Below are 21,057 nucleotides of genomic sequence, written 5' to 3' on the forward strand. Positions count from 1 at the left end.
ACATAAGTTAATTATAGACCATTCTGTTCTATTTTTCTATTTGGGCCTCTCAAGTATCCTATTCTGTCTTGGGTCAAAGAGAACATGATACATAAAATAATCCATACCAATTCCTTAGCATTCTGGTTGTGTATCCTACTATTAGACTTATGTTTACAATAGTATAATCTATAAAGCCTTGATATCAATAGACTGAAAAGTTTCATATTTCTATGTTAGTAACGGCCCACACTTCAATTTTTTTTAACGAGATAATTCAAAACAAAGAGAAGAAGCATTAAATAATGGCTTGATGATGTGCTTTGAATGCTCTTTATATAAAAATATTGGCAACAACCGATAGTCCAACTGTAAGGAAATGGTAAATTAAAATACGGTAAATCTGCTTAGGAGAACATTAAACAGCTGTTTCAGTGAGAACTATGTGGAAAGATTATGATACAGCGTGGGACAATGTTTATGATATTGTCATAGCTCTGGTTCCCCAGGAAACAGACTCTGAGATGGAGATTTGTACTCAAGAATGCTATTGGATATTGCCCTCAGGATCAATGACCCAACCAGGCAAACCACATTAGGGTTCAAGGCCTGAGAATAACCCTTTGCGGCTCACATCTCTATCCTCTGAGTCATCCTTTTTCATGAAAGGTAACAAATGTTTGCAGCTTAATAGTTCTACTAAACTGTTTCCCCGTGAAGATGTGAAGACAGTAGAATGGGAGAAGGAAAAGTTGAACTGCTATGTAGATGCAGTCACATCAAAGGTCTCAGCTAATCTCTTTAGAACGCCCCGCACCAAGGTAAGGAAGTCTTGCCTTTGTATTACAGCTCACCATCTCCCCAACTAGCCATCCGTAGATGTAGGCTGCCCTGGGGAGGGGACAGGGCATTGGGCCAGGCAGCTCTTTTCAGCTGAAGGCAATTCCCAGATCAAGACTCAGCCTAGAGTTGACAGCTTCAAACATTCCCAGGATCCACTAGAGATGAAATATTAAATGAAAAGAAAAAAGCCAAACAGTATTTTTGTGTACATTATTGTACTATGAATCCAACTATATAAATTATCTGTAGGTATATACAAAAACTGGAAGGAGACAAAGAAAAAATGAACACAGCTCTGTTACAAAAGTGAAAGAATTCGTAAGAACATAACCTTGTCACCAAATAAACCATGAAACCAAACAGATTGCGGTTTACTTCACAATAGTGGAAGAACTCAGGTGTCTATTGTCTCCTTCTCTTACAATTTTAAAAGATTACCATTTTTTTAAATTCTTGCATGTCTCAGGGTTTTTCTTGTGTTTTATTTGTGGAATATGTCTATGTGTGGCAAGACAAACATAGCTTGGTGTTCCTGTCGGATTCACTTTGAGATAGTAACACATATGAATAGTTGCTCTGCTTAGGGTACCAGCTTCAACGATGCCTTGGGTGGCCTCACCCATGATGCAAAAGAGGCAGTAATTTTGTGTTCAATCCCTACATGTGCCAATGATATTTTTTTTGACAGCCCTCAATTGCTTCCCTACCCAGCCCAACATCTTATATATGCATGGTCAAAGAGGAACTGGGTGTGAAAAATGTGAATGGAGCTTGGCAAATAAGTCAAATATGATACTGGAAAACAGTGTGAAGTGTACACCCTAGGGAGGAGCAATGAATACAGACAGCTGTTTTCCCAAGTTAGAACACACGCACGCAAAAGACTATAACCGTGGCATAACAGCCTCTCACGTTAGCTCCTCTTGTCTAAATTAGACTCCTGTATCTCTACTGCTTTGCTTCCTTCCAAATTGTAACTTGTAATGTCCTTCTAAATCACATATGCTCTGTGTGTCTTTTTTCTCATATACCCTTGCGTTTTATATCTATTTAAAATAGTTCTTTAGAGCTACCTTTAATGCATTTTGAATTAGTTCTTTGAAAACATAAGATGAGAAGACAAAGGAGAGCATGAGAGCTATTTTCAGGTACTTTAAAGGATTTCCGTGAGGAGAGCAGGTAGATTTGTTCGAATTACCACAGAGGATACAATAGAACTAGTTGACTAAAGTTACAGGAATAGAAAAAATACATTTTTGTCTCAATGGAAGAAGGAAGGAACTTTGTGATTACTAGAGATAGCGGGGATTGGAAGAGCAAGCTTCAGGAGCTCCTCATCGCGTGTGCCGTTTAAGTACAGGAAGGATGGCTATCTACCAGGACCACTGTGTTTTGAAGGAGGTTGGACTGAATTCAGTGAAGTTCCGGTGCACTTGTTGACTTCATGCATCAGAATTATGCAAAATGGAGCATGTACAAATTTTCTTTTAAATCAACATACATAATCACATATTGCCATCCTCCAGAAGGGTAAAAGTATTAGGGTTGCTTGCTTGTGAATGCTGTAAATGTTGTCATAAGCTACTTTAATAGCTGCGTCATGGGCACATGATGATATACTAAGTTCTGTCACTTAAAATCTGATGCTATTTGGCTAATGAAACATATTTTAGGCCTTTGGCTAAGTATTTATTACCTAATTCAATAGGAAAGTTGTAAAAATTTTCAGATTCCCATCAATTTTATTACTTTACCACAACACAACTTGTATTCCAAAAGTTAATCCTCTCTGTACAAATTGGATAGAGGCACAGCTCCCAAGACTGGGTTGGAGCAGTTGAGGAGGGTAAATCACAATTTAGCGATTGTAAAAAGCATAGCAATTAAAGAGGCATTAGCGGTGATTAACAGCTCTGAGTAAGCCCTCTGAGGATCCATCCTTGTGGAAATTATGCTCTCCTGCTGCTGCTATTTTGGCCTCCAATTTGAATAGGGCCAATCATCATCAGCAGAAGCCAGAATCCATGAATTTGCACAGAAATTCCCTCCCCTACCTTCTTAGCCAGCAGGTGAAAGACTGGTAAAAAGGGCAGGTATGAGAAATGATGAGAGCACTTCTCTTTAGGGAGATTCCAAAGCTTGTGAGCCACTGCCATATGTTGACAAGGTGGCAGATTACATTTCGGAAGCAGGGGCTGGGTGTGGGGACAGGGCTAGGCAGGTGGTCGTGCAGCTCCTCTTGGTAATTAGCTCATGCCTTTGCGTTCTTTGAATCTGCACTACACTGCTGCGGGGCTGCTGGCTTAGTGTCTTCCCCAGCAACGTGAGGGCGTGTGGAGAGGAAGGCTGGAAAATGTGTTGGGCCTTTAGTCACCTGACAAGTGGCCAGCTCTGATAGCAAGCATACCACAGAGCCCTGATAAGGCTGCCCGATTATATATGTGCTGCCCTGACTTTGTCCACTTCTTAGTTCTCACTTGTGGCTATTTGTTGGCAAAGGAACAGGAATTCGTCAAATAATAAGCAGTCACACTATTAAGTTAGTCTTTTAGTATAATTTTCCCACGGTTGTGTAAAAAGGCCTGCCAGCGAGTATTGAAGAGTGAAAAACAGCAATGGAAAACCTTACATATACACACATGTGAGAGTATATCTACTATATATATTACCTAATATATACATCATATATGGTATATGTATATTATACATAGACGTATAGTCAGTTACATACAGCTGTGTTTATTTGTTCATTCATTAGTATATTTATTCTTTTGTCTATACATTCAAAAAATTCACTACAGACAAGGCACTGTGCCAGGGATTATGGTTACAACAGTGGTCTTCATTTAGTTTCTTGAAAGCTCCATGTTAGTTTCTCTTCCAGGACCTCTGCATGTATGTTTCTTTGGCTTGGAGGGGTTTTCTTTCCTCCCCCGTCTGCTCCTTCTTGGTTGCCTAGTTGACTTTTACTTATCCTTCAGATATGTTCCTTTTTAAAGGAAGCTTTCTTTGACCCAGTGGATTACATTAGGCTCCTGTTACATGCCCTCATGGCATTCTGCACCTTATCGTCATAACTCCTAGCATCATGCGTTTTCTTTGTTGGATTATGTGTACAATTCTTGGATTATTTTATCTTCTCAAAGCTCAATAAGGGTAAGACTCATGCCTATTCTGATCATCATTATATCTCCAGTGCTCAGCACTGAGACTGATACAGAGCAGGTGTTCTCTCTCTCTTTTTTAATAAAGGGATAAATAAATGGTGAACAGGACATAACTCTCATCTTCAAAGAGGTTAAGTCTAGATGAGAGGGTGGACAAGCCAGCAGCTGTTGTGTGATAGGTGCTAGGATGAGGGTAATCACCAAGTGCTTTGGAAGCTGAGGAAGTAGAGGCATCTATCTCAGTCTTGGACTGTCAAGGAAAGCATTCTGTACGAATTTAGGTGTAAAGATCTGCAAGATGAGTCTAACCAGATAACCAGCTAAGTGGGTTAGGGAGCAGAACAGAGTTCTATTCAAACAAAACGAAACAAAACACAAAACTAGCATGTACAGAAGCCTGTAAGGGAGAGAGAGATTGTTGAGAACGTTCAGGAAACTCCAACTGATTCATAATGGCTTGTGCAGAGATGTGAAGTGGGAAAATTGGAAGAGATAAGGATGGGCCCAAAGTAAATGCTGAATCCAACCTTGCAGAGTTTAGGCCTTATTCTGAAGGCAATGGATAATCATTGGAGGGCTTTAGGCAGAGAACTGATAGGATAAGATTTATGATTTCAAAACGGTATATAGAGAATGGATTGTAGAGAGTTAGGGAAGCAGCAAAATTAGTTAGGAGGCTGTTGAAATAATTGTGGACTATTGATCATGGTGGTCAAAACAAAGTAGTGGTATTTAGGATAGAGACCAGCAGAATGTCAGGGAAGATGTATCATACACACACACACATTTGTATTTTAACTAAAATAAAATTATATTCTATACATTATTCTGACAGTTCTAATTTAGTTTTATGTCATACAAAATCAAATATATCTTTATGTCTTTTTTGTATGTTTATTTGCCAGTTTTTGTTAAGCCATACACCTGGTCCCTAGATCTAAAATATAAATTGTTTTTTGTTTTACATTTTAAGCTTTTAATTGATCTGGAATTTGATTTTGCTTGTGATATGAGATAAGATTTAATTTTATTGTTTTCTAGATGGCTAGTGCCATCTATTAAATAAACCATTCTTTTCCCATTGAAGTAAAATAATCTTTTGTAATATATTAAAATTTATCATATATGCAGATTTACTTCTGAATTCTCTATTCCGACCCAATAATTTATTTATTCCTGTTGAAATAAAAAATTTAATTACAGTGCATTTTGTTTATTCTAATATTTGATTCCTCCCCAGTAGTCTTACTGTTCAAGAATTTTGGGGCTAGTCTAAGCATTTACTCTTTCACATGAATCTTAAAATTACAGTATTGACAAGAAGTCTTGTTGAGTCTATAATTGGAAATGTATTAAATTTATATATTAATTTTGGGAGAATTGATAGTTTTAGAAAATAAGGTCACTGTATCCTAAAAATTGGAATATTTTTCCATTTGTTTGTTATTTTTCTGTGTTAAGATTTTATAGTTTTCTTAATATAAGTTCTTTACCTTCCTTAGTAAATGTATCCTTATTAAATGTATGACTTTATATTTTTCTTTGCTACTTTGAGTAGAATATTTTCCCATTTCTACTCCTAGATCCTTACTTCTAATATAGAGAAAAGCTATTGGTTCTTTCTACATTTATTTTATATTCAGCTACTTACCAGGTTTTCTAATTAATTCTAGCAGTTTTTTAAAAAATTAAATGTATATTGTGAATGTTTTGAGCATCAGAAAATGAAAGAAGGGGCTGGCCTGGTGGCACAGCAGTTAAGTTCACACTTTCCGCTTCGGTGGCCTGGGGTTTGCTGGTTCAGATCCCAGGTGTGGACCTCCACACCGCTTGTCAAGCCATGCTGTGGCAGGTGTCCCACATCTAAAATAGAGGAATATGGGCATGGGTGTTAGTTCAGGGCCAGTCTTCCTCAACAAAAAAGAGGAGGATTGGCAGCAGATGTTAGCTCAGGGCTAAAACTCCTCAAAAAGAGAAAAAAGAAAAAAGAAAAGAAAGCAAGGTAGAACCTCCGAATTAAAAGACTTTCTCGGTTTTCTGTGTACAATCTTCATTAGCAAAAGGAGGTAATTTTACTCTTCTTTCCAACGTGCATACTAATTATTTTATTTTCATATCTTGTAGCATTTGCTAGAACCTCCAAGATAATATTCAATAACAATGGTGATAGCAAGCACACTTGTCTAATCTCTGATTTTAGTTGAAATGCTTTTAGTATTTTACCGTTTAGAATAAGCTTTGCTTCTGGTTTTTGGAAAGCAGCATTTATTATATTGGAACAGTTTCTTTATATCCCTATTTTACTCAAACTTTTTATTAAGATGAATTTCAGACTTTTTGGAATCTACTGATACAATCGTATTATTTTCTTGTTTTATGAATGTCTTCATGCTGATAGATTTTCTTTTTTATATTTTGAATTTGGTTTATTTGAACTGTGACGTATAATACATTTACAGAATTCAAACTTTAATTTTTACTTTTTATGTATATTCACTCTTTTTTTATACATTGTGCATTTTTTTAAATTGAGGTAACATTGGTTTATAACATTATATAAATTTCAGATGTATACATTGATATTTTGATTTCTGTGTAGATTAGATCATGTTTACCACCCAAAAACTAATTACCATCTATCACCATGCGCATGTGCCCTTTACCGCTTCCTCCCTCTCCACTTCTCCTCTGGGAACCACCACTCTAATCTCTGTATCTACGTGTTTGTTTGTTGTTGTTGTTTTTATGTTCTACTTATGAGTGAAATCATATGGTGTTTGACTTTGTCTGACTTATTTTGCTTAGCGTAAAACCCTCAAGGTCCGTCCAAGTTGTCACAAATGGCAAGATTTCATCTTTTTTGATGTCGGAATAATATCGCATTGGGTATATATACCACATCTTTATCCATTCGTCTCTTGATGGAGCTTAGGTTGTTTCCAAGTCTTGGCTATTGTGAATAATGCTGCAATGAACATAGGGGTGCAAATATCTTTTCGTGTTCATGTTTCCTTGTTCTTTGGATAAATACTCAGGAGTGGAAAAGCTGGATCATGTAGTAGTCCTATTCTTAATTTTTTGAAGAATCTCCATACTGTTGTCCATAGTGGCTGTACCAGTTTACATTCCCACCAGCACTGTACAAGAGTTCCATTTTCTCCACAGCCTCTCTAACACTTATTATTTTGTGTTGGTAATTATAGCCATCTGATGGACGTGAGGTAACATATTGTAGTTTTAACTTACATTTCTGTAGTAGTTAGTGATGTTGAACATCTTTTCATGTGCCTGTTGGCCATCTGTATATCTTCTTTGGAAAAATGTCTGTTCAGATCCTTTGCCCATTTTTTAATTGGGTCATTTGTTTTTTGTTGTTGTTGAGTTGTATGAATTCTTTATATATTTGGAATATTAACCCCTTATCAGATATATGATTTGCAAATATCTTCTCCCAATTGTTAGGTTGTCTTTTCTTTTTTCTTTTTTTCTTTTTTCTTTTTTTTGAGGAAGACTGGCCCTGAGCTAACATCCATGCCCATCTTTCTCTACTTTATATGTGGGACACCTGCCACAACATGGCTTGCTGAGTAGTGCCATGTCCGCACCCGGGATCCGAACCGGCGAACCCCAGGCTGCCGAAGCAGAATGTGTGCACTTAACCGCTGCACCACCGGGGCCGGCCCTGTCTTTTCATTTTGTTGATGGTTTCCTTTGCTGTGCAGAAGGTTTTTAGTTTGATATAGTCCCATTTGTTTATTTTTTCTTCTGTTTCCCTTGCCTCATGAGACATGGTATTTACGAAGATACTCCTAAGACCAATAGTTGAAGAGCACACTGCCTATGTTTTCTTCTAGAGGTTTCAGGTCTTAATTTCAAGTTTTTAATCCATTTTGAGTTAATTTTTGTGTATGGTGTAAGATAATGGTCTACTTTCATTCTGTTGCATGTGGCTGTCCAGTTTTCCCAACACCATTTATAGAAGAGAATTTCCTTTCCCCATTGTATGTTCTTGGCTGCCTTATTGAAAAGTAGCTGTCTATGGATGTGTGGGTTTATTCCTGGGCTCTTGATGCCGTTCCATTGATCTGTGTGTCTGTTTTTGTGGCCCTACCATGCTGTTTTGATTATTATAGCTTTGTAGTATGTTTTAAAATCACAGAGTGTGTTATCTCCAGCTTTGTTCTTTTTTCTCAAGATTCCTTTTGCTAGTTAGGGTCTTTTGTTGTTCCACATGTATTTTAGGAATTTTTGTTCTATTTCCAGGAAAAGTTTTGTTGGACCTTTGACAGAGATTGCATTGAATCTGTAGATTGCTTTATGAAGTATGGACATTTTAACTATGTTAATTCTTCCAATCTGTAGGCACAGAATACTTTCTTTGTGTCTTCTTTGATTTCTTTCATCAATGTTTTATCATTTTTAGTGTATAGGTCTTTCACCTCTTTGGTTAAATTTATTCCTAGACATTTTATTCTTTTTGTTGCGATTGTAAGTGGGATTGTATTCCTAATTTCTCTTTCTGCTGTTTTGTCATTAGTATATAGAAACGCAACTGATTTCAGTATGTTGATTTTGTATCCTGCAATTTTACTGTATTCATTTATTATTTCTAATAACTTTTTGGCGGACTCTTTAGGGTTTTCTATTTATAAAGTGGTATCAACTGCAAATAGTGACAATTTTCCTTCTTCCTTTCCATTGCTGATAGATTTTCTATTATTGAACTCCTTTTTGTTTCTGATATAAATGCTACACGGTTATGATGTAGTACTCTTTTATAAATTGCTAGATCCTATTTGTTATTTTAGCAAATATTCATAAGAGAAATTGCTCTTAGATACTATATCAAGTTTTGGCGTTAAACTTGTGTGAGCTTAATGGGATCTACAAGATCTTTACTTAAAAATATGTTATGGCAATTTTGTGGCTAAGTACTTAAGCAATTTTTGTAATTTCTTTATACACATATAAACACATATACATATGTATATACATACATACATATGTACATATACATATGTGTGTTTTGAATTTGTTTTATTTATTTTAATTTCATTTTCCCTCAGACTTTACTATTTTATTATTTTTTATTGTTACTAATACTTATTTAATTTATCTATGACTTTGCTTTTTTAATCTTTGATCTTTTTAGTTCTTTCAAGGGCACGTTAGAGTTTCCTGCTAAAGTTTTATTTTTATTGTTTTTCTTTTATTGATTGTTTTGTTGTACATACTCTTATTTAATCCATGATTTTGCTTTTTTGTCTGTTAGATCCATCTGATCCTGAGAGAAGTGTATTAAAGTTTGCCGCTTTAATTGTAATTGCATAAGTTCTTTTATTCTAAATTTTTAAAATATATAACAGCTTTATTGAAATATGTCACATATTATATAATTCACCCAATTAAAGTGTACACTTCAGTGGGTTTTTAGAATATTCATAAAGTTGTGCAATCATCACTGTAATCAATTTTAGAACATTTTTTATCCCTCCATAGAGAAATCCTATACGCGTTAGCAATCAATTCCTAACTGTCTATTCTTTCTGTATGCAGCTGCAGTGTTGCTTGGTTTGCTCAGGTTGATGTCTCCTAGATCTTCTTTGTAAATTGTGATTTGGCCGTATAATGCCTCTCATTATCCTGATTAGCACTTTTAACTTTAATTCTATTTTGCTAGATATTAATATTACTCCTCCCTTCTTGCCTTTTTCTTCTTGTACTTGCTTGGAGTTTTTCGCATATCACTTATTTTCAACCTTTTTTTAAAATCATCTTTCATAAGTGCAATTCTTTTAGATGGAGTGAGAGTTTTTGCCATTTGATGGGAGGAGTTTCTTTTTTTTTACATTAAATGAAATGCATAATTTACTGATTTTCTTCCATCTTGATTTATGGTAATTATTTTACATTGTTTTTCTTTACCTTACTTTTGCTGTTTTGATGTTAAAATTCTGTATGTGTATATATTTACCTTTGTAGGATAGTTCTATTTTCCATTTCATTATTTTATTCCTTTTCCCGTTACTAAAATTAGATCCATGTGTTTTTTTCATTATTTTAAAACAAAATCTCACTTATTTTGCTACTAAAATTTTTTTTTCCCTAGTTACCCAGATCCCATTTAGAAGAGACCTTCAGGATGTTGTTACTTTCTCCTTTCCCCCTCCTTCCCTTTTTCTCCCCAGCCTCCCAACTCCTAGGTTTTGCTGAGATTGTTTAGTTCTAGATTATGAATAAAATTTGCTTTGCAGTTGTCAATGGTTTCTTTTTTCCTCAATTTCAGTAATCTTTATGTTATATTATAAATTTGCAAATAATCTGTCATTATCATGTTGATCTCTGTCTCTCTGTCTCTCTATCTATCCATCTAACCATTCACATCTCCATTAGACTGTGTGCGTGTGTGCATGTGTTGCAAGCTTCATTGTTCTTCAATGTTTTTGCCTTCCCATCTTCTCATACCTGGACTCCTCTGTTCTGTCCCATTTGCTGTTTGGTTAAAGTGTTTTATCAGTTATTTTCCTCAGGTGTTTCACTGAGCCATATAGTTTGTGAGTCTTTGCCAGATGTCTTGACTGGGTAATGAATTCTTAGATTTGCATTTTCTCAGTATCACACATGTATTAGTTCACCGTCATCTAGCTTCCAGTGTTCACATGAGAAAAATTCTTTAAAACTGTCTTTTTTTAAAAAATTACTTGTTCTTTCTTGCGACTTAAAATATTTTCTCCTTTATCTCTGTATTTAGGAATTTAATCCACTGTATGTAGATGTGTGTGTGTGTGTGTGCGTGCAAGTGTGTGTTCTTATCAAGACTGGCTGGAACTTGTGCCTTTTCCATCAGTGTATTCAGAATTTTCTACAGTTCAAGGAGAAATTCTCTTGATTATTAGTTTAATTATAGTCCTTTCTTCATTGGTTCCTTTTTCTCATTCTAGATCACACTGTTTTTAGAGATTGTACTTTTCACTAGTTGTCCTACAAAATCTGTTAATGGTCACCAGAAGGGTCACAGACAAATATCTATAACACAAAGGAATATCTGCTATTTTATAAGAAAGGTGCAGAGATGTGCTTTGCTATTTGAAAGGACGGAGTAACAACTGATAATGTTGGAGTGTACTTTTATGATGCTCTACTTTTTAGATGTAGTTTCTGGGTGAAAAAAATCTTCCACGGTACTCAGGATTTGGCTTTGTCTCCTTTATGCCACATTTCTCACTATTAATATTTATATCCTATGTATATTTTAAAGCATACCTTAGCATATTGTCAAAATTACAAGCTGTAAACTTAACCATCACAAATATTTTTGTGCCTGAAGCACTTATTATGCTTCCAACAATAATTATTTCTTTGGATATTCAAGAATTAATCTTAAATATGTTACAGGGTTTCCTCTATGGCTCTGCTTAGCAAATTCTTTGTTAGCTCAAAGATATTAAAACTCTGTTTCTTTTGAATGTGAATATGAGTCCTGTTATCTTTATGTATATAATACATTTAGAAAAATATTAAGGATAATTAATTTTACTTAAAAATAAGTATATGACATATGCTGTGTTCTTTTCTGAGCAAGAGATACAACAAATGCAATAAAAGGAGAATTATCTACCTCTAAAATGGTAGGAAATCACTGTTTAACCCTTTACAGTTTAAGAGCAAAACTGATGAGGATCTTTTTTTTTTTACTATTATCCCAGCACTTTTACTTACTGAACTATAAAGTACTCTGAAACTACAAAGGTTGTACCTCACCCCAGGATTCAAATGAGACTGTCTTGATAGATCACATTCAAAGCAGTTTCCCTTAAAATTACAATTTGGGCAGTAGGATTTCTTTTCAGCCTTTCTTTTTTGTTATTATTTAGACATAGGTAATATTTACCCTTAAATCTCCTCTGGGAGGCAGAGATGAACTTCAGTCATTTCTTTGTAGATTGGCATGACACTAGAATAATATTTTTATAAAAATATTAGTTTTTACTAAGAAGAAATTTTAGTTTTCACACTCCTCAACACATTTCACTGTCTTCTGTCTCCATTCCTCCACTGAAATTGCTCTGTCAAAGGTCTGCAAAGTTTTAACCAATTCAATTTACAGTTTTCTGTCCTTGCCTTACTTGACCTTGCTGTGGCATTTGATAACTGTTGACTGCTCCTTGTAACTCCTTTCTGTTGACTTCAGTGATGCATTAGTTCATTCAGCATCCAGCTAATATTTATTGAGCACCTACTCAATGCCAGGCAGAACGCTAGGTGTTGATGATATAGAAGTGAGCAAGACATGCATTTTTCCCTCCATACAGACATTTTGCTCTTTTGATACTGTGCGTATTACACAAGACTTAGTATTAGATAGATTTCACTTTGAGACCTGTCTCGACTGCCTACAGTTGTGTGAACATAGGCAAATTTCTTAACATTCTTCATCTATAAAATGAAGATGATTAAAAATATCTGCTTGATAAGAATTTTTTAAAGTATTAAATGAAGTAATCTGTGAAAATCTTTGGTACACTGCTTGGCACTCTTTTTTCCATTCTTGTTGGAACTGCCTAATTCATTCAATATAATCTTCTTTTTTTTGGTGAGAAAGATTGGCCCTGAGCTAAGATCCATTGCCTATCCTCCTCTTTGTGCTTGAGGAAGATTGTCGCTGAGCTAGCGTCTGCGCCAACCTTCCTCTATTTTGTGTGTGGGATGCCACCTCAGCATGGCTTGATGAGCAGTGTGCAGGTCCATGCCTGGGATCCAAACCCATGAACCCTAGGCTCCCAAAGCAGAATGCCTTAATTTAACCGCTATGCCACCGGGCCAGCCCTAATACGATCTTCTTTTAAAGACATTACAGCATGTTTCTGGCTGGTACCTTTGACTCTGGTGTTGGCACCCTTAGTCCAACTTCTACTTTGCTGATTAATACCTCATCCCCCCGCCCCTGCTCCTTAGACATTATGCACTTACTACTTGCCCTTCCCTGACTCTGCTGGGCTCTTCCACCTCCCTGCTTCATCTGTACTTCTTTACTGTCCATCTGCTGAGTGCTTGTTCCTTCCTCACTGGCCTTTTGAACATCTACTTTTTCTTAAAATCTCTTTTCAAACATTATCTCCCTAAGGAGAGAGTCAGACATTCTTTTTTTCCATACATCCGTGGTACTCCTATATGCCTCTGTTATAGCTCAGTCATGTTGTAATTTAATTATCTGTAGGGGCCCACGAGAGAAAAGAATGTGGCTAGTTGTCTCGGCATCCTTAGATGAGTCACAACTGTAGCTTTAAAAGCTTGCTTGTATTTATCACACAAATGCTTAAATGAATGCTAAGTCTCCACGTGCCAGGCATTATGCTAGTGACTGCGATGCAGATGTAAATGGGATAAAGTCCTTGTCCTCAAGAAGTGTGCAGTGTGAAGTGGATAGATAGAAGAGGAGAGACAAAAGATCCAGGTCATGAATGAACAGACTATTTCATTTACAGCTAAAGGATGTCAGCATTTAGGCTAGTCATTTTTTATTTTAAAGAGGTGAATTAGTACTTTAAAATTCTAACTTTTAACTTACTTGTTAATGAAAGCAGTTTTGTTATAAGTTTTGCCTCTTGAGGGAATGTATTCTTATAGACCCGAATGCCGAGTTGTCCTAGTGTCTTGTGATATGAGGAGATGAACGTTGGCTATATGTTTCAAGTGATTTACTCTAAGTAGGGGGTTTGCATCAGTCATAGGTGGAGCCTTGGGCGTGAGAACTGCCCCAGTTGTCTAAGCTGAACTCCTTTCTCTGTGCTTTCTCAATTTTGAGGTAAAGTTTCAGGTGGAAGTGTTGGCTGTTGATTCATAGCATCTCGCAAAAGTTGAAGTGGTGTTTCTTTAGTTTTAATTTTTCAAACTCTAAGAATTTTTTCTTCTTTTCTGATCTTATACAGTTTAACAATTATGAGAACAAAATTTTTATTGGTGAATCAAATATTGTGATTTATATAGACTTAGCATGTATAGTATTTGAGTATAATATTCAAAATAATTCAGTTTTTCTTTATTGATACGAGTCACTTTAGTACCCTGGTAGGCCTTAGTATTGTCAATTGAGAATGAACAATCATTGTACCTTAAGTACAGAAGTACTTTTAAAGTGCAAGGATTTCTATTGATGGAATGCTGTACTCACAGAGTAGCTTTTATTTTGTCGCCCCTGGTGAATTTACCTATTTGTTATTTTCTGGGTGATTCTTGGGATTCTGGCATTGGAAATTAAACATAAACTTACTGTATTATATTAATACCTGTGTTCTTAATAATTGTGAGGGCATTTTTAATTCCAAGAAAAATGCAAATTAGAAGAAATTATCTTTTTCTCTTCTGTGCATAAAGACCCTAAGTCTTTTTAAGATACCACTTTTCAAAGTATAGAAGCAATCCATGGAATATTTTCAGTAGCATATTGAATTTTGTTGTTCAAATATAATTAGGTTATAGGAATTTTTATTTATTCTAAATTTTGGTTTTAATAAGAATTTAATAATTTAAAAATTTAATACAACAAAGGACATAAATTTAATTTGTGTGTGTGAGAATTTTTAAATCACAGCATAGTGATGTTGATGTAAGGATTTGGCACAGAAAGAAGTTTTAGTGAAGGAATTTTCAGATAGATAGTAATCAAACCAGGAGAATATGGTGTATAAGCCAAGAGAGAAGAGAGATTGGGAGGAGGCAGAGGTGATCAACAGTGTGAAATTAGAGGAAAAACAAACAAAGTTAAGTAAGATAAGGGTAAAATGAGGTAAATTTGTTTAAATAGTTATAAGAGCAGTTCCAGTAGAGCAGTTGGAGCAGGAGACACATTCCAGTGAGCATCATGTATCTTGTTCTCTCTCCTACGCCAAAGAATTGGACAGATAAATGCTATTATTATCAATTCCAGCTGGCATTATTGTTAGCGAATGCAACATATGTTGAAGGGCCGTCCTGCAACATGACAATGTGAGAGGAGTGGTGATGTTTTTATCTTAATAGGTGACTTTCACAGCTTGCCTTGAACATCAAATCTGTGAAACTAAAATTAATGTGAAATGCTTCTTAGTAAAGGGACTCTTTTTCACTTAGCTTTTCTACTTCTTTTCATTTCACATTGATTTTAGGAACTTTGTCCTAAAGACTTCTTAACTTGGTTACTACAGTGTTTAGACTCCATAGTAAGCTATCAAAACATATTTGATGTGTTTGGACTCTATTTTTTAAGTAATACTGTCGACTCTGTTTTATTTCCTCACTTCTGGATGGGGAGAACCGTTGGGGAATAATAAAGGTAGGAAGAGCAGGCTAAGCCCTAGACTGCCTAGACCGCTCTGCAGCCTAACAGGATACTGGCAGAGTGGCCTGTCTTCCCAGTCCTGCCTGACTTTCAGTCCCTGTTCATAAGATGGAATAGACAAGGCAAGAAAATATGAATGTGCAAACTACATGTATTGATTTCAGTCAAAGCCAAAGGCAGAAGCAATGGAGTGACTTTGTGTAGAAGCTTTCTTTAGCATACAGACTCAACTCTTTTATCTGCGTTGTATTATTCCTCTTTGGACAGTCATATTTTTCCTTAGATCATCGTTAAGGGTGAATCTAACTAGATTACATGTGACTTCTGCTTCTAATTACTGTATCATGCATTGTGCATGTATGTGTGTGTGTGTATGTGTTTATTTATCACTATAATTCTATTACTATAAGGTAGAGTTCCTTTTGCTACAGTATCTGGGAATGAATATGAACGAAAAAACTTAACAAAGAAGTTTGTCGGTTCAGATTCCTCTCCATTTTTTCCTGCTCTCATTTTTGTGGGTAAAAGAATGAATGAAGATCATTCCACAGTTTTGTTTTGTTTTTGTGAGGAAGATTGGCCCTGAGCTAACATCTGTTGCCAGTCTTTTTCTTTTTGCTTGAGGAAGATTGTTGCTGAGCTAACATCTGTGCCAATCTTTCTCTGTTTTATGTGGGAAGCTGTAACAGTGTGGCTTGACGAGCAGTGCTAGGTCTGCACTTGGGATCCGAAGTTGCGAACCCCGGGCCGCTAAAGCGGAGCGCACGAATTTAATCACTATGCCACTGACCCAGCCCCCATGCCACAGTTTTAATTCCTTGTTTTATCTTTCTCTCCCTGGCCTCTAGCTGACCTGCATGACTTCCTCTGAGATTACTAACTTAAGTGCTTCTGTTTACACTAGATAACCTGATGCCTTTCCCCACTCGTGTACTATAGATTCCTCTGGTTAATATTTCCCACTTCGGGAAAGAATTTTGTTAAGTACGATGGAAATATTGGAGGGACATAACATAAAGACAACTTTATAGTTGCCACTAAAGAGATTCTTTAATGATGAAGAAAATCATTAAGAAAAAGATATTATTTGTGATAATTACAGCAAATGGAGTAGGGTATTGAAAACAAAAGTGAACAGCTAGATTAACAGCATTTAAAAAGTTCATGCTGCAAGGCTAGAGGGGAGAGAGGACTGAACAGGTGGAGCACAGGGGATTTTTAGGGCAGTGAAACTACTCTGTTTGATATTATAATGGTGGACACATGTCGTTATATATTTGTCAAAACCCAAAGATGTACAACACCAAGAGTGAACCCTAATGCAAACTAAGAACCTTGGGTGATAATACTGTGTTAACAAAGGTTCATTGATTGTAACGAATGTACCACTGCAGTGTACTATGTCAGTAGTGGAGGGGGGTTGTGTGTGTGGGGGGCAGGGGGTATGTGGATAATATCATTACTTTCTGCTCAATTTTGCTGTGAATCTAAAACTTCTCTACAAAATAAAGTCTGTTTAAAATCAAACAAACCAACAAACAAATAGTTTTATGCTCATTAACATCTTAGAATCATCCAGAGATGAGCTGAAATTTACTTTCTCTGACTTAAAATGAATCAGTTAACTATTTGGGAAATTTGTGGACCCAAGGGAAATACCTCTCTTGCTTCACTCACTAGTTATCTCATTTAGTAAGCATTAAAAATGCTATAAAGTCAGCTATTTATATTATACGTCACTAACATTTGCTTCTCATTTACCTCTAGGTTTGAAGTTTGAGGAAATTCAAGAAAGATTTGGTGAGGAGTTCTTTAATATATGCTTTGATGAGAATGAGAGAGTCCTTCGAGCTGTAGGTGGCACATTGCAGGACTTTTTTAATGGCTTTGATGCTTTGTTGGAACACATTAGAACTTCTTTTGGAAAACAGGCCACTCTGGAGTCACCATCATTCCTATGCAAAGAGCTCCCTGAAAGTACTCTTATGCTGCACTACTTCCACCCTCACCACATTGTGGGGTTTGCAATGCTGGGGATGATTAAGGCTGCAGGAAAGAAGATCTATCGTCTAGATGTGGAAGTGGAACAGATTGCAAATGAGAAACTGTGCTCTGATGGTTCAAACCCAGGCAACTGTAGCTGTCTTACTTTCCTTATCAAAGAATGTGAAAATACTAATATCACGAAGAACCTTCCACAGGGAACCTCCCAAGTTCCTGCAGACCTCAGAATTAGCATCAACACCTTCTGCAGAGCCTTCCCTTTCCACTTGATGTTTGACCCCCACATGTCAGTCCTTCAGCTGGGGGAAGGCCTAAGGAAGCAGCTGCGGTGCGAAACTCACAAAGTGCTCAAGTTTGGGGACTGCTTCGAGATCGTTTCTCCAAAAGTTAATGCCACCTTTGAAAGGGTCCTGTTGAGACTGTCCACCCCGTTTGTGATTAGGACCAAGCCTGAGGCTTCTAGCACTGAAAATAAAGACAAGGTAGGTGGCCATGAACTTATGAACTTGAGACGGGTGATGGGAGCTGGAAGAGTGCATAATTATTTCAATAAATTACATACTGGCTGTACTTGTCATTATTTAGGCAAGAGAGCTTAAAGTGCCATTTAGAAAATTACTGGTCCCTGGATGTGTGTAAAAAGATTTGGCCCTATTCCCAGCCATTTTGCATAGTGTCTGCCTCTTCCATTAATTTATTTCAGCATATAAAAAAGAAGACATTTATTAATACTAGCCATAGTAATTACAAAAATGATAGGACTCACTAAAAATTCGATACTGTAAACCCATGAATATTTCCACTGATTGAAGACAAACTATGAGAGAAATGGTAAGACTGATTTCAACATTGTGGGATTTGCTTGTCTTATCATTAAATAAATATGGGTAAAAGTTAACTACACTTTGACTATGTTCTGTTCTAAATTTCATAATCTAGGAACATCTGGTTTACATTCTGTTTTTATCTTTATATGCAGAATAATGTATTTTCTAAAAGTTGGAAATTTAAGTGACTATCTCAAGACTTCTCCTCTAATTAAATTTTAGTATTGAAATAGAGATTCGTTCCTTTAGAACATGTTTACTCCTTGAGAGAATACAGTGAACACTCGGAATCTTTATTGTGAATTTCTTTGAATCCCTTTGGGGAAAATCTGGGCTATAAATTGTAAATAAATGATGGAAAGATAGAAATAAATCTTAAAATAGTTGAGTTTAAGCAAACATATTCCCACAGGTAAAAAAATGTTTTGAAAAAAGTCAACATTAAAATAAGTAATAAAATGTAAATAAAAATCAGTCATAACTGTTTCAAATTTGGTAATATACTTTCAGTGATTAATTTTTCAGAGAAAAATATTGTTAATTTCCAGAGTAGATATTTGAATGTACCTTCACTTGCTGGTAGAGCTTCCTTTCAATATTTTATATCCAGATAAGTAAAGTTCTTTTAGGCTATTCTTAAGTATTTTGTTCCCAAGCATTTTGCGCAAGCTGTTGGCTTTTAGAAATGAACACGTTGCTCTGGGCTAAAGGAGGGAAGAGTTGCAGAAACAATTAAAAGCTCAGTGAGTGAATAATCTGCACATATTCTGCAGTGCCTGCAATAATAAATTAAATAAATGAGGAAATAGCCTTCTGAAAGCAGAGCCAAAGACTTTTTTGAGATTTTTATACAGCATTAGCTTCATAATTGATTAATTTTTATAATTTTGAAATTCAATGGAAATATTTTAAACTAAATATTTGAGAAAGATGGAATGATGCACATTTGTTCAGTATGACTGAATCAGGTGATTTAGGAAAATCATTTAGTAGTGTTTTCATGGTATAAGTTAAGTGATTTGAAAACATTTAAGGATAAATGTGAAGATTCCAATTTGGCGCATTTGGATATTTTAGTCTGAATGAATTTTTGTTCCTATTTGATTACACATGATGTTTTAAATAATGTTTTTCACATGGGCATACTTTATTTATATATGTGCATATACTACATTCAATACTTATATTGAATTCAATTATACATTCAATAATTGCTACACATCTTGAAACTCTTTAGAATGGAAGAAAGTTGTTAAATGTGTATTTTTGTCCATATTTCTAGTTGCTTTAAAACTGGAATTATTCTATCTTTTTAATTTAGGGAATATTAAAGCTGTCAGTTCTGTTTTACAGAATACAATATTTGGCTAAGAGGGTTTGAAGGATTTTTGGTCTTTAGAATTGAAGTTAATATTTTTGAAGATGTGCCTGAAGTAGAATATATTATTACCAATGTTGGTTATTTTGTATATCTTGTAGATTTGAGGAAAATTAATTTAATTTAAGGTTCCTGCTTCAGATTTTCTCCCCCTATTTTTCATCTGGCTTGTATTTCTATTCAACTTGTATACCAGGGTAAGAAATAGACATAATGAAATGATGACTCAAATGTCAAGGCCCCCTGCCAATACCAATAATCAGGAACTGTGCTCATTGAGAAGATGCAATTATAATTTAAACATGTTAGTGACAGTTTAAAAATAAAGCAATAGGCAGGATTTCTAGTTAGAATAAGGAGAGCAGTCCTCTCATCCTTATGTTTACATTTCTTCTAGAGTAGGACATTTAGGAGGCTGCAGTCGGCCCAAATTGAAACTATAGTCAATAAAGTTGTGGCATGGAGTAGTAACCAGATGAATCACGTTTCTGAATTATTATGTTGCCAAATTCCAAATTTTTAGTATCTTAAAACATGGAAAGAAAAAGAAAATCAGGATTCAAAATTATGATTCTGTTGATAAATTTGACCTCGTTATTCATTATTTTCCCCATAATAGCTGTTCTTGTTAATAAATAACTGCATGTCGTCTGAAGTTTCTAATTTTTTTTAGCGGGCTTTGATAAGAAACTGCTATTTTGAAATAATTTAGGATATTTGTTCCTTAGTCTAACGGTGAAAGCTTTCATGACAATTTAACTATGTTGGCTATGGACTTAATGATAACGAACCACCGACTCTGCAGTCAAAAGGGAAAAATACAACGAAAAACGAAAGCTAATCGTGCAACTGAATGACAGTGAATCCTGTGCAGAATGAACTGTGATGCTTTTGCTAAACCGTGATCTTTGTGTGTCTAGTCAACAGTTAACTGTGTGACTAGAGGTAGAACACACTTGTGAGCAATGTGGTGAGACACTAATGGAACAGAAAGCCATCATCCTAGATTCAGAGGATTTACATCTTGATTTGCAGTAATGAGTTATAAAGACATAAGGGTTGGTTCCCAGAAGCAAGAGTGTCGCTGAGAGGCATCTGATGGAGTAATTGGTGGCAGGCTTCAGTTCAATGGAGTTTTGAGGTCGGAAAGTACTCTTCCAGATGGCTTGGCCAAGCTTTGATTCCCATTATTTAGTTCCCTGTACGTCTTCTCTAAGTGATCATCCGTGCCTCACATAGTCTTCTCTATTTTCTTTTTTCCCTATATGCAATTCTTATGTTTTCATCTTTTCTTAAGCTCAATTTCCTGTCCAACATCTTCTTTCCTTATCAGAGGTCAAGCATTAAATATGAATGAATTAGTTCATTATTAAAAAAAACTGGATTCGGCATCAGGAATTAAGACTGAATTGGGAGTCCATACTGATTTGTGCTGTGTATCTTTCAGGTCATTCAAATCTAATATTGTGCTGAGAATTTGGAAGTTTATTACATAGATCTTTTGAGGCATTTTGGTGAGTTCGAGAAGAAATTTATTGCAGT

The 21,057-nt window shown here is 35.6% G+C and overlaps 1 protein-coding gene across 1 annotated transcript in view; it reads left to right on the top strand.

Annotated features, from left to right (window-relative positions):
- Positions 1-21,057, top strand: part of GUCY1A2 (guanylate cyclase 1 soluble subunit alpha 2) — a 282,766-nt gene that overhangs the window by 52,482 nt on the left and 209,227 nt on the right. Inside the window, exon 4 of the mRNA XM_044752485.2 lies at positions 17,074-17,792. Coding sequence (XP_044608420.1) covers positions 17,074-17,792 — 719 coding nt within the window. The remainder of the gene's footprint in view (positions 1-17,073; positions 17,793-21,057) is intronic.

Source organism: Equus asinus, chromosome 20 (assembly GCF_041296235.1).
Source record: "Equus asinus isolate D_3611 breed Donkey chromosome 20, EquAss-T2T_v2, whole genome shotgun sequence".
NCBI classification, from domain to species: domain Eukaryota; kingdom Metazoa; phylum Chordata; class Mammalia; order Perissodactyla; family Equidae; genus Equus; species Equus asinus.